At 49.0% G+C, this 13,516-nt stretch overlaps 1 protein-coding gene across 1 annotated transcript in view; it reads right to left on the minus strand.

Annotated features, from left to right (window-relative positions):
* Positions 1-811: 811 nt before the first annotated feature.
* Positions 812-13,516, minus strand: part of UBE2R2 (ubiquitin conjugating enzyme E2 R2) — a 69,872-nt gene continuing 57,167 nt past the window's right edge. The window contains exons 2-5 of the mRNA XM_054986510.1: positions 11,639-11,725; positions 8,872-8,969; positions 5,700-5,834; positions 812-3,549 (exon numbers count right to left, since the gene is read on the minus strand). Coding sequence (XP_054842485.1) covers positions 3,327-3,549; positions 5,700-5,834; positions 8,872-8,969; positions 11,639-11,725 — 543 coding nt within the window. The 3' untranslated portion in view covers positions 812-3,326. The remainder of the gene's footprint in view (positions 3,550-5,699; positions 5,835-8,871; positions 8,970-11,638; positions 11,726-13,516) is intronic.

A 13,516-nucleotide genomic window follows, 5' to 3' on the forward strand; every position in this document is an offset into this window, starting at 1 on the left:
CCAGTTTTCTTCCATGAAGTGGTCATACTTTGGACCAAATTCTCCTAGTGGTAGTAAACTGGCCACAATTAGAAACGGTACTAGAAAGGCGCTTCAGTATTAAGCCACATATGGAAATCCCTGCTCCTCCTGTCCGGCAGTCAGGATCAGGACCATCTTCTGTTGACTCTTCTCAGTGCTTCCTTCCGGATCTCAATCCCAAATGTGGAGATGTGGATTACTCTCCCAGCTTGGTCCAGAACTTTAATCAAGTGAAATTCTTTTTAAAACCCCGACCAGCTGTTTTGAAGAAAGGAGCAGAGGAAAGGGGCAAAGTGTGTTTTTACTTAAATTTGGATACGCTTACTTATTCCCAATATTTCTATACCTGTATACACCTCCTGAGAATCTCAGGACTCAAGGCATGTGTCATGTGACTAGCAGGAAAGTTCTTTAGGTTGAGGATGATGGTGGGGGGAGACAAGCTGCCGTTTCTCCCTTTGCAGGTTAATTCAGCTGCTAATAAATCCGCGTGGTCATTCTGCACAGCGAGTGCACTAGGAGGTAGCGGAGGAGTTCAATACTGGTAGGGAGCTGCCTTTTGGTTAGCACAGCAGCCACAACCACCTCCGAGAAACCTGCTAGCTACAGCAGCTCTGCTCTTAGGCAGCTAACCGCCGGCCCTGGGCTCAACATCCCCTCCAGCTGAATGTAAACCAAAAAGATGGAGATTGTCTGTTTGCATTTATTGGAGGGGTCCTTAATGGGAACTCCCCCTCATCCAGGCACGATGAACTCAACTCACGGACAAAGTGGGTTCTGCAAAGGGAACTACCAATCCGGGTGTCCTTTATTTCACATTTTATTAGTAGACAGATGTGCAGAAAAAAACCCAACTAAATTATCAAAGGGGGAGGGAGACAACACAAAAAACACAGTTATTCTGATCTGATAAATCATATCAACCCCCCCTCCCCCAAAATAGAGAAACATCCAGGATTTCAGCTTAGGGAAAAAATGCCAATAGAATTCTAGCGCTCCCCTGCTGGCTTCAGAGTGACTGAGAACGGCACCTGTGTTCCTTTTTAAATCAGAAAAAGTAAACACAAATTATTTGGGATGGGGCAGGGAAGGTTTTGGAAGAACCAGCCTACGCGTGGCTCCAGTAAACATTTCTTGTCCTTCTAATCTCTTAAATAGCTTGACAGTGGCGTGTTGGTTGGATCTCGAGAACGGGAAACCAGCAAGTGACAAATAACAACAGCGAAACACGTGTGTCTTTGTTTGTGTGTGTGAGAGAGAGAGAGGGAAGAGTGTCAGCCTGGAGAGATGGGGAGCGCAAACTGTTGGGTCACTGGTTCCCAAAGAAGTTACAGTGCAGGGACAACAGAAGTATAACAACGCAGCTCACACCACCAAGCTTGAGAATACAAGTCACTGGAGCGTACAGTGAAAACGGTCAAAGTACAAGGGAGATATGGCTGAAAGACGCAGTATCCCCATTTCAGGCCAAGCCAAAAGCATAACCCCCTCCCCTTTGGACTCACTGCCCTGTTAAGCACTTGGGAGGGCCCAAAGACAACATTCTGCTTAAAAAAAAGAAAAAAAGGTTACCTTGTGTGCCTGCCTGCTAGGGAAATGACAGCCACCCCCCCACCAGTACAAGTCTGGGCAGTAATTACAAGGGCTACGTTTGGGTCTTGTTCCTGCAGCCCCATCAAGTCTGGTGCCATCCCCCCCCCCAGCGGTAAGCAGCTAGGGCCACCCTTTCCCTTGAACTCAGCAGTCAAGACAAGAGATTTCAAAGAGGCAAGGTAGCCATGGGAGCAAGGAAAGCCAGACGCAGGTACCTTGATTTGCTGAACAGGATTCTAGCCGTGTGTGTCCAAGGGGGATCAGCTAGCTCACCGACAGGCTGTGGCAGAAAAGCAGCCATGCTGAAGGGGCACGTTCAGAGTACTGCTTTCACCTTGTAGGGGCTCCTGGCCAGGCACCACCTCCCCAAACTCAGCCTTAGGACAGACCCAGCCAGGACAGACCCCTCAAAGCCAGCTGAGCACAGTCAACTTTGCTTTTACGCAAGTGAACGTTTGGTGCAAACCAGAATTCAACACACACACACAGAGAACCTAGGAGCTCATCCTATACCAGTACTGGCTCGAGCAAAGCCACGTTGCCATGGCAGATTTCCTGAAACCAGGCTGCCCAATCAAAGACTGGGCAGGACGATACCCAGCTGGTGGCACAAAAGGTCCCCTGTGGAGTGACTGCAAGGCTCTTCTGGGACTCCTTGGCCTAAGCACTTCCTTCTCCTTCGGGCCTGGCCTTTGCCAAGGCGGCTGGGCCAGTTCTGCCCTAAGGGAGCACACCGTAGAGGCTACTGCGAGGCAGCAGCCAATGCCAGCCCTGTTTATGGGCCTGAAGCATGTGTGCCACTGGAGAGTGCGCCCCCAAAATTAGGAGGCACCTGGTGTTTGCTCTTGGACAATGGGCCAAAGGTCCCCTCCTGCCCTACCTCCGCCTAAGAGCAAGCGAAAGGCTCAAGGGAACAAGAGCACAGCGTTGCATATGTTGATTGTAACATTCCCATCACAAGACAGCCAACTCCCCCCATGCCCTCTGGGGGCTAGAGTCCCAAGCATTATTCCCTCCCTCCCACCCACCCCCATTTTAGCAGAACTGAAATGGAATACTGGACCTTTCAGCACCAGGCCTTGTCAAGCTCAACTCACTAGAGCTTTCGCACTCTGCCCAACGTAAAAGAAAAAAAATCCCAAAAAAGAACCACCACCACCACCACCGAGGCTCAACAAGCGTGCAGGCTGGCGTCGCCAACGGAGCAGCTCAATCTTGGCAAGGGCTCTGCAGCCGATTCGCTTTTGTTCTCGCCTGTTTAAAATGCAGCTCGCGGGGAGCACCCCGCAGTCTCCGGCGTTAAATACATTAAACATCTTGATGCAAGACTGTGTTTAATTCAAGACCCTAAACACAGAGCAAACCTGTTTTGTGTTGTGTATGCTCCTGAAGAGGAGAGGAAAAGGGGGAAGCCTCTTTCTTTTTAAAAAGAAAAATCAGAACGCAGTGATGGGATGGGGAAGGATGCAAGAATCAAGACATTCGGTGGAGGGATCTCTTGCTAAAAGGTCCAAACAGGAAGGGGGAGGAGGGGGGAAAGGCTGAGATCCATAGAACAGGAGAAAGCGGGAGACGCAGGTTTGGTTGGTATTCTTCCCCACCCACCCCCCATGTGTGTGTATATATATATTTTTTTGCTGAACTGTCACCAGGTTACTGCTGCTCGCCTCTGGCCAAACAGGTGGGGCAGTACAGGGGCCGGAGGGAGCAGGTCACGACTCCTCGTTGCCAGAATCATCGTCGTCATAACAATCGGCGTCTTCCTCCTCCTCTTCATCCTCGTCGTCAATGTCATCATCGTACAAGTCGTCATAAAGCAAATCTGAGCTGTTGTCACTGGAAGGCACTTTAGTTTTGATGCAATACTCCGCCAGCGTGGTGGGAACCTTCACACCGTCCTTTTCCGCCTCTGCCTTAGTGGCTTGAACTTGTTTCCTGCGAAGGAGACAAAGGAGGAGATGAGAACGGGCCCCGGGGGACGGCGGGAAGAAGAACATGGCTGCTTTCCTCAACTTGAGCTATGCAGTTTCTGCAGATGAGGCAAATGGCAAACTCTTGGCGTGGGGAAGGGACAGCCCTAGGACAAGCCATAATCTTGGGGAGGGGCAAACAACTTGCACTCCACCCTCAAACCCAAAAATCTGGCAGAGGGTGTAGGTGGGGAAGCAGCACTGGAAGAAGAGATGCAATACCCTGATATGTAGAGAGTCATCAAGCCAGCTGCCCCACGGCACTTACAGCACTGTGTTCAAGCGAGGGACATTTTTAAAGGGAAGAAGGTGTGCTACCGGGGGGAGGGGGGGCCTCAGCCAAAGAACAAAACATACAGCAAGCTTTTTTTAAAAAGGTGAGAGAGTGAATTTCTCATGAGCACAGCAGAGGCCCAGCAGCTGGCAAGTTTAGGGTATAATGGCAGGATCCCGAGGGCGGGTGGGCAGCCCCAGGCCAGGGGAGCTGATTGCTTACTGGGACCATCTTTAACAGCTGGGCCGTTGGCCAAGCCTTCCCACATGCCAGGGAGGGATGAGGGCCACCCGCTACTGAATGTGCAGGGGCGGCACAGGAACAGGGCCTGCCTGGGTCACCCACCCACTTCATTCCTGCCGAAGGAGAAATAGGAACGGGGCATTGCCCAGGACAGACTCTTGGCACACAAGTGTGCGTGGAGGGGAGAGGCCAAAGACTGGCACATCCAGACCACGCCTGGCCAAACCACAAAAGCCGCCCCCTTGGGAGAAACAGCAGCTGCACAGGCGGAGGCACGCAGAGGTGTGACTTCGCAGCTCATTTGGGGGGTAATGTGCACACCCCGTAATGCGCAGGAGCCATGGCAAAGAGCCCAAGGAGAGTGCAAGTCAGAGATGCCATCTTAGAGAGAAGCCTATGCATGTATGTATGCCATTTATAGTCCGCCTTACACAGTGTGAGATTAGTGCAGCCAGTATCAAGATTCAGAACACTTCCATAAACAATGCCCTGGGGTAAATAGATACAAGTTCACAAAGACACAGCATCAGTAGGAATCCAATACCACATAGTGGTGAGGTCTATGGATCCTAACATTAGTGGATCATCTGAGACCCCCATCCCTACAATACAGCCCTCCCATTTGAGTAAAAAGCCTTTTTGAATAATTCGGTTTTGCACTGTTTGCAGAAAGCCAGGAGGGTGGGGGCTCTCCTGACCTCCTCAGGCAGGCCGTTCCACAGGGTGGGGGCCACCACAGAGGTTGCACACGTATGGGCTGCGGTCGATTTCACAGATATGCAGGGTGGCACCTGCAGGAGACCCTGTTAAGAAGAGCCAATCTGCAGTGGAGGAGCATCGGGCGGGAGGCGGCCCCATCACAAAGCTCTCTGGGAGCAGCTGCCAGAAAGGCTCACTGCACCTGAGATCCTACTGCCAATCACAGACGACAATGCGGCGAAGGGGATCACTTCCTGCTGTAGCCTCCCGAAACCTTTCTCCTCCCTTGAACTTATTTATTTATTTTATTGGAATTTATATCCCACTCTCCGCACAAGCGAGCTCCGGGCGGGTCACTCACAACATCATAAAACCACAATTTAAAATATAATAAATAACAGTTAAAAACCATAAAAAGTAAAATCCACAGAGCTCATTAAAAAGTGGAGCAGAAGAAGGCAAAACAGGCAAGGGACCAGCAAGAGAGTTCGCCAGCTCCTCCACCACTCTCATAGGCCCAGCGGAACATCTCCGTTTTACAGGCCTGGTGGAACTGTAATAAGTCCCACAGGGAGAGCGTTCCACCAGGCTGGAGCGAGAGCCAAAAAAGCTCTGGCCCTGGTCGAGGCCAAGCGAACATCCTTGGGGCCAGGGACCACCAGCAGATGTTGATCTGCAGAGCGTAATGCCCTCCGGGGAACGTACAGGGAAAGACGGTCCCCAAGATATGCAGGTCCCAGTCCGTTAAGGGCCTTAAAGGTTAACACTAACACCTTGAACTTGACCTGGAATTCCACCGGGAATCAGAGGTCACATACGTGTTCTTAGCTTGGGTAAAGCTTGGCGTGCTCCAACCCACAACCCCATGTGGAGGAAAGGGCAGCCTCCCTCAGGCTTACCGAATGATCTCAGCGTATTCTTTGTCTTTGCCTTTGCTGTCCCTCCATTTCCTGAACATGACTGAAGCGTCCACATTCGCCGGAGAAAAGGTGTTGGGTTCATTAAGCAAGGAGATTACACTCAGTAGAATAGTCCTGGGGAAGGAACAGGAGAAGAGGAGAATCAGGACCACGGCACCTGCAGCAGCCAGTGACGTGGCAGAAAACAGGCTGGTGTGGAGGGCAAGCCATATATGTTGTTATTATCCCCACAAACAACAATTACCCTGTGAGGTGGGTGGGGCTGAGAGAGCTCCTAGAAGCTGTGACTGTCCCAAGGGCACCCAGCTGGCTTCAAGTGGAGGAGTAGGGAATCAAACCCGGCTCTCCAGATTAGAGTCCCGCTGCTCTTAACCATGACACCAAACTGGCCAATGTAGTGTTCATTCTGCTGTGATAACACCGGGCAGGCTGGAGTGCCCGTCTCATTTTATGAGCATGTTTTGGCACCAAATCTGGTAAAGAAGCAACACGCACTCAGGATGAGATTCTTCGTCCAGACATACCGCAGAAGGAAGTCTTAACGTGGCATGGCTCCAAAGCTCTCGGGTGGCTTGGCTACAACGCAGACCCCTTCCCTATGCTGCCGTAAGGCCGCACGGAGCAGGAGTCAGCAACAAGCGCTTCTCACAACAAGCCCACCAAACCCCCCACCCCAGGGCAACAGCTTCACAGCAGGCTTTCCAACCACGTACCTACTCACTTTCCCCAACTCTGCTTTGTCATTCCTACTTTTCAGTTTTACTCTCACCCAAAAGGAATGCGCATGCATACAGTATTCAGTGCATCTGTATGCCGAACATGCACTGGTGGGGAGAGAAGACGATCCCCCAGTTGAGAGATGTGGAAGGCGTGTATTGTGTTGCCTCCCTGTAACGAGTTTTTGCCCGGGTTTGAAACTAAGCTTCCACTTAACCAAAAGAAAGATGTATCTTTTCTCTTGGAAAGCTTTCAGCAATTAGTTCTCAGACCTGTCAAGCAGATCAGTTCTTTGAACCACCTGTTTATCAGTACATTTATTTATACAGGGTTCAATATTGCTATGCAACTCTTTATCAAACACACAGACACCTGTCTAGAGTTTATTTCGCTTTATTGAAAATACACCCTAGTTTTTTAATGAAGTAATTAAAATATAAATGGTTATTAATATAAATCCTATAAAAACAGAACACAAAAAGGCAGTAAGAAATAAGTTTGCTAACATTTCCTAATAAATTCTAAGTTTAACATAATCAAAGTTTCTATGAAATGCATAGGCAAAGATAAATTCTCACCTAAATTCTCTCAAGAGATTTCTTCCATCAGACATTCTATCTGAATATGCATTTTTATAAGTCATCATATGCAAATATCTGAGAGCTTTTCACGTGATAGCACAAACAAACGATAATTGGTCTGATGCTTCATTGAATATTCATAGTTTATTGTATAACCTTCCAATTAGTAAAAAATGACGTTATACTCAAACTTGCAAAACAAATCTATAAATCTCTGAGAAGTGTCAGAAAAAGTTTGATCACTGTTGGTTGAATCTCTGATAGAGGAACATTAATCTCTATAGAGTCCACTATTTTAATTAACTGTCAAAAGATTAAAACACACCTGTTAGAATTACCTAACACTTAGGAAAACCACACAGACGGTTCATGCAGTTTGAAAGTTCATCTAGAATACATGGCCTAGTATTGCTTAGTATTGATGATTGCCATGTGCTTTTATCTATATTGGTGCAACATCCCCAAGATCTCGGGTAAAACTCTTTCCCAGCTTTCCCTGCTCTGGGGACACACTGTTCTGATGCACAAACTGACCTGGAGATTTTCACCATGTCAAGCAGATTCGATGCCACGAATCTGTGACCTCAGATAAATTTAGCTCAAATGCTACTCACATTGGACATGATTGGTAAGTGCTAGAGTAATCAGCTGCCCCGAAGACTCAATTTATACTCCACGGATAAGAGAAGGACTGAGAAATTAATGGGAGGGGGGTGTTAGATGGTGGCTCAGGAAAAGCATCTTGGAGGAACTGATCCTTAGAGAGTGGGAAAGATCCCCACATGCAAGGGGTGGGAAGTGCCGAGTGAAAAGACAGGGATTTGGGAGAGACCCTGGAAGGAGACTAGAGCTACACTGGCAGCCCTGTGCGTAATGCTTGCCCCCAACCCCTGCTGGCAGGCACATGATGTGACCCTAAGCACTCATCTCCATATGCTCAGTCCTCGATCCAGTACCAGTGGGTGGTAGTGGAGCCAAGGAGACAAACCTGGAAGTAAAGAGGAAGGGGCCAGTTCACACCGATCAGCTGCTAAGCTTTGGGAAGCAAGGATGGGATACTGAACGGCCACGGCCACAACAGAGGGGGGGAACCTATCCACCCACGGCTGCTCTCCAGGTGCCACGTAAGATGCCCGGACTCACCTGCCATGCTGGGAAGCTCAGCGGCTGGCATCCCCCCTGCCCCAAGACACATAACGACTATGCACAAGGAGACTAAATGACTACATTTTCCAAGAGATAGAAAATGCATGCACGTCCATACATGCGCACGCACACAGTCAGCTTTGCACAAGTATATGTTATTCAATGGTTTAAAGTTCAGTTCCGGCATTAGGCACTGCTTACAACCAGGGAGACCAGCCCCAGCGGAGCAGCTGCATACGGCCAACAACATTCTTGCAGCCTCTAAGGGCCATTTTTAAAGGAGGAGTTAATGCAGCCTTCAGATGAACACAGCCACGTTGAGGGCCTTTGTGCCCCCGGACTAGAGGAACTCTAGGTCATCCTCTGGCCTGCGAGAGGGCTGGCAGGGCCAGACTCCTGCGCAACTTCAGCGCTGAGCTACAGGCCACACCAGGCTTGAGAGCCAAGCTGGATTCAGGGACTTAAAACATCAACCAAAGCTAGAGGAGAGGAGAACCATGTCGGCCACTTTGGTCCCCACTAGAGAGAAAGAGAAGCCAGAAGAGAAGCAAACAAAGAACTAAATTTAACTGGCAAGTCCACCTGTGTTGTCCTCTCACTTGCAGATACGAGAACTGTGAAAATGGGGGCACAGGCAGAGAGGTCAGGGAGACCCCCAAGGGACCCTGGCGCACCTGGGCAGAGGCTCCACCTTGGTAGCACCTTACCTGACATTCTGAGTTGGGTTCCACCTTTCAGATGGCAGCTCTCCGCTCTGAGGGTCATCTACGGGTGGGTGAAGGATTGAAATACATACATCTCCATTCTATTCGAAGAAAGGAAAACCAAGACAGGTGGGGGATCAGGTTGTGTAGAAACACTCGCTCTGGGCACTTAGTACACCACCTGGAGATTCAAGCAACCCGAGATAACAGAAGGGGGCCACACCCCAGCCTCATTCTCACCTCCCACCTCTTATCAGGCTCTTTCCTATCCTAAATATCTGTGACTAATAAAGGTGGGTGGGGGAGAAACACATACTTCAAACACTCCTCACACACCACTACCCATTCCCAGTCTTTCGGTTTGCACCTCGAGCCAAACTCACCTGGCTCAGCCTATGTAACTTCCACAGCCCTTGTCAATACATTGGCGGGGGGGGGGGGTTGTAGGAGCACTGAGATGCCACACAAGCCCAGCAGGGGGAGCCAGAGCTTTTATGGAAAAAAGGGGGACCAGCCACTCGCAGAATCCCCCTTTGTTCCCGGATGAGTCTGTAGGATTCCAGAGGGAATCTACACCCCAGGTTATCGAGGCAAGTATGACAGCAGAGGGGGCGAGCAATATCCAGGAGAGGAAGAAAAGCAGGGCTGGAAATCAGATAGTTTCCGGTAGGTAGCCGTGTTGGTCTGCAGTGGGACAGCAGGACGCGAGAGTCCAGTGGCACCTTAGAGTCCCACAAGACCACACTAAAAATCTCATACTACACTCGAAATCTTGTTGGTCTCTACTGGACCCACATCCAGCTTCTCAAATAAGCACTTTTTGGACAGCAAGAACAAAGGCCTCTCTACTCTCAAGGAAGGCGACAAGAGTGGGCTGCATCTCTTCTGTTGCCCCCCCCTCCCCAAAAACACAGTTTTTCCATTGGAGCCAGCGGCAGACGACGACACAGGGCCAGGCAGTCTTTGGGCAGCTACAGAGCAGCATGGCCAGTGCTCCCTCCCAGGTGCCTGCGGCTGGCTTCCCTCTGTCCACTAGGGCCAGGGGCGGGCACCGGTGATCCTTTCTGGCCAGGGCCAGGGAACCCCAGCGTGCTTTTGCTTTCTTGCTGGGGGTGTGTGTGTCTGCACCTTTACCCAGGTATTTGCATTGAGCAAGGCAAAAATGCCACGCAGGGCCCCTTGGTTCCAGTAAGCATAAAGGCGTGGATGCTACCAACACGGAGGAAAGGACTTGAAGATGCTGGGCGGGGACACACTGGAGAGCACGTCAGGCTAGAGTTGTGGGAAGAAAAGGCAACAGGAACACACAAACCGCTCCAATGAGTGGTGCAGTGGTTGGTGAGTCAGAGACCCAGGTTCAAATCCCCACCCTACCGCGGAAGCTCTCTGGGTGAGCTTGGGTTATCACACACTCCCAGTGGCTTTATTTCTCTGGAAAGTGTCTATTTCATTTCATTTCATTTACTTCATTTAACTCCTGTCTTTCTCCCCAACGGGGGCCCAAAGGAGCTTTAGCATTCTCCTCTCCTCTACTTTATCCTCACAACAACAACCCGGTGAGGTGAGGCTGAGAGTGTGTAACTGGCCTGCAGTCACTCAGCCAGCTTCTAGGGCAGAGCGGGGATTCGAACCTGGGTCTGCGGGCACTGGTCTGACATTCTTCCCACTGCACCACACTGGTTCTTATGGCAGTGTCTATCCTGTCTCTCCAGGGACCCTGCCCAAGGCAGCTTGCAGCATAAAATATAACCAAAACAGAACATCACAAAACCCCACTTCCGGTGTCATGAGACACTCTGAATCCCTGACTGGAAGCATAAACAAATGCTGGGGCATTAAGTCTGCTCTAGTATTCAACCCCACAGCGATGGCTGACTGAGCCATCCAAACGCCTGGCCCAGCTTCTGGGGAGGAGAGGCCTGCTCATTAACGCCACTTCCGCAGCCGCCTGCTCCAGCTCCTCAGACTCTGCCACTTGGCCAGGAGAAACTGCCGCTGTCCTGGCTGAGCAGCCAATGAGGAAATGGAGCCCCCTGCCCCACACCATGGGCAGCTGCTGTGGCTGCAATATCCATGGTTCTCTGCTTGGTTTCCCCTGCTGGAACGAACCCAGCAGGGCTCCATGGCTGCAACAGTACAGGGGGAGCCAGCTACTTACGGGAGGAGGCTACCGCTCGGGTTAAAGTCCAGCAAACTCAGAGTGCAGAAAGCCTTGGCTGAAGATGACAGTCACTGACTTCAGTCTCTTTCTGGATCCAGAGGAGTTAGCCATGTTTACTCTGTAGTAGCAAAATAGCAAAGAGCCCAGTAGCACCTTTAAGACTAACCAACTTCATTGTAGCATAAGCTTTCGAGAACCACAGCTCTCGAAAGCTTATGCTACAATAAAGTTGGTTAGTCTTAAAGGTGCTACTGGGCTCTTTTACTATCTTTCTGGAACTGCTCTCAAGGGGTTGAGACTTTGTGCTCCATCCTAAAGCCAGAAATCCCACCTCAGCCTTCATGATGATGGAAGGTATGTTTTGTGTGGAGAGTGTCCAAAGAAAAATCCAAAAGTCGTGTAAGATGCAGACAAAAGGTTTCAAAGTCATGGTCTGAAACCTCCTTTCCTATCCCACCTGTCTGGTTTAATTTTTTTTAAAAAACCAAACCACCCATAAACCAAACCACCCAAGCTCGCACCTTGTTTTGCATCATTCCGGTTGGTCTTAATAAAAGGTATGCCACGGCTTGTGATTTAGCATCATGCCAAGGAGACTCACGCTCTTACCTCGTAAATGTTGGGATGCCACATTTTGGTCAGGAACCTGAAGGTAGGTGGTGAATAGGGGTAGTCCATAGGGAACTTAATATGAGCCTGAAACAGACAAAAGGAGATCACAGGATTAGGGACAGAATTATTCAGCACATGGAAGAACAAAGCCTGCTGGGGAAAAAATCAGCATGGCTTCTGCGAATGGAAGCCCTGCCTCACCAACCTTCTGGAGTTCTCTGAGATTATTAACAAGCGTGTGAGCCCATCAACACTGCATTTCTAAAAAGGCTACTGACAACATATCTCAGCAAAGATTCCTGATGGTTTAAAAACTGGTTCAATGGTAGGAGGCAGAGAGTAGGAATAAATGGGCGGGGGGGGGGTGAAGGAAAGTAAGCAGTGGGGTCCCCTAAGGATCGGTAAAGGAACTGGTCAATAGTTCTTAAAACATTTTGGAATTGTAGGGGGAGCAGGGCAGTGGCCAAGCATTCGGATGATACTAAACTATTCAGGATGATGAAAACCAAAGTGGATCCTGAAGAGCTACAGAAGGAGCTCTCGAAATTGTTGCACAACTCTTACTGGCCTCCCCCTGCCCATTTGTGTTACGTTTGTATGCTTTTATTGAATTATTAAAATATTTTAAATGCCATTTAAAACCTTTTAATGTTTGAACATTTACCATCTTGGGGACCCTATCTGAGTGGAAAGGTGGCACGGAAATGTTTAAAATAATTGCTATCTGGGAGGTAGAAAAAGTTAAAATTAGAAAACAGGAAAGGTTGGAACATTGCCGAAAATGTCTGTGATGAAACCTGGCTAGAAGCAGGTCTCATAATCTCACAAGCATGATTACCTATATATTTGGATACCACGTTAAATTTTGTAACACTGAAAATACTGTAATTTATCAAACATTACAGAACGTTAATTGCTGCACACAGTATTCACATTTAAATAAAACATTTTCAAGGATATGCCTACACTACACACAGGAATAATTACATCATTAATTATTTTGATTTATAAACCGCCCATCCTCAGGGGCTCTGGCCAGTGAACAACAGTTAAAATCAATAAAAACAAGAAAACAATAATTCTAAAATCAACATACAATAAGCAATAAGCTATCACGTTGTCGGTTGTCTTGCATAGATTTTTTAATGCTATATATTACAAGCAAAACCTTATCTTAAACAGCATGACCTCGTCTCGTCCTAAACAAGAAAAAAATCAGTCATTCTCATCAGTGTTCAAACCTTTTTCCATTGGAATAACGGAAGAAGTCCTCCAATAACGATTTCCCCTCTCTGTACTTCTCCAGGTTTTTTCTGCCTCTGCACACGAAGACTCGATATAGTCACTGGGGGCAGACAGCCATGGATGGATCTCTCCATAAATCTGTCTAATCTCTAGTAAAGCTACCTAAACTAGTAGCCAATGCTACATTCAGGGGCAGTGAATTCCAGGAATAGGACTGAGAACTGCTCTTCGTCTCTCCTGCCCATCAACTGCAATGGAGTAACACCTGCTGTTCTGGGATAGACCCACTTCCTCTACCACATGCAAGGCTTTATAATGCTCTAGCACGCCCCCTGGCCCAGAGTGGAATCTTGTGGGTTGTAGCTGAGCTGGCCTCTAGCAGAACTCCCGTACTTGTTTAACCCTTTCTCACTCACTTGGTCACTGCAGGCTTCCTGGCTGGGGCGATCCTCCTCACAGAGAATACCCAAAAGTGCTAAGGAGGAGGAAATAGCTAGAATTCCAAATGGGAACCAAGCCCAGAGAACTCGGACATTTCTAAGTCTCTGCCCTTCACAGTGTCTAATAGCCTGAAGAAAGTGTCAGCCACACAAAGTCTACACCAAAAGGACTAAACTCCATGGGGGGGGG

Source organism: Eublepharis macularius, chromosome 8 (assembly GCF_028583425.1).
Source record: "Eublepharis macularius isolate TG4126 chromosome 8, MPM_Emac_v1.0, whole genome shotgun sequence".
Lineage (NCBI taxonomy): Eukaryota > Metazoa > Chordata > Lepidosauria > Squamata > Eublepharidae > Eublepharis > Eublepharis macularius.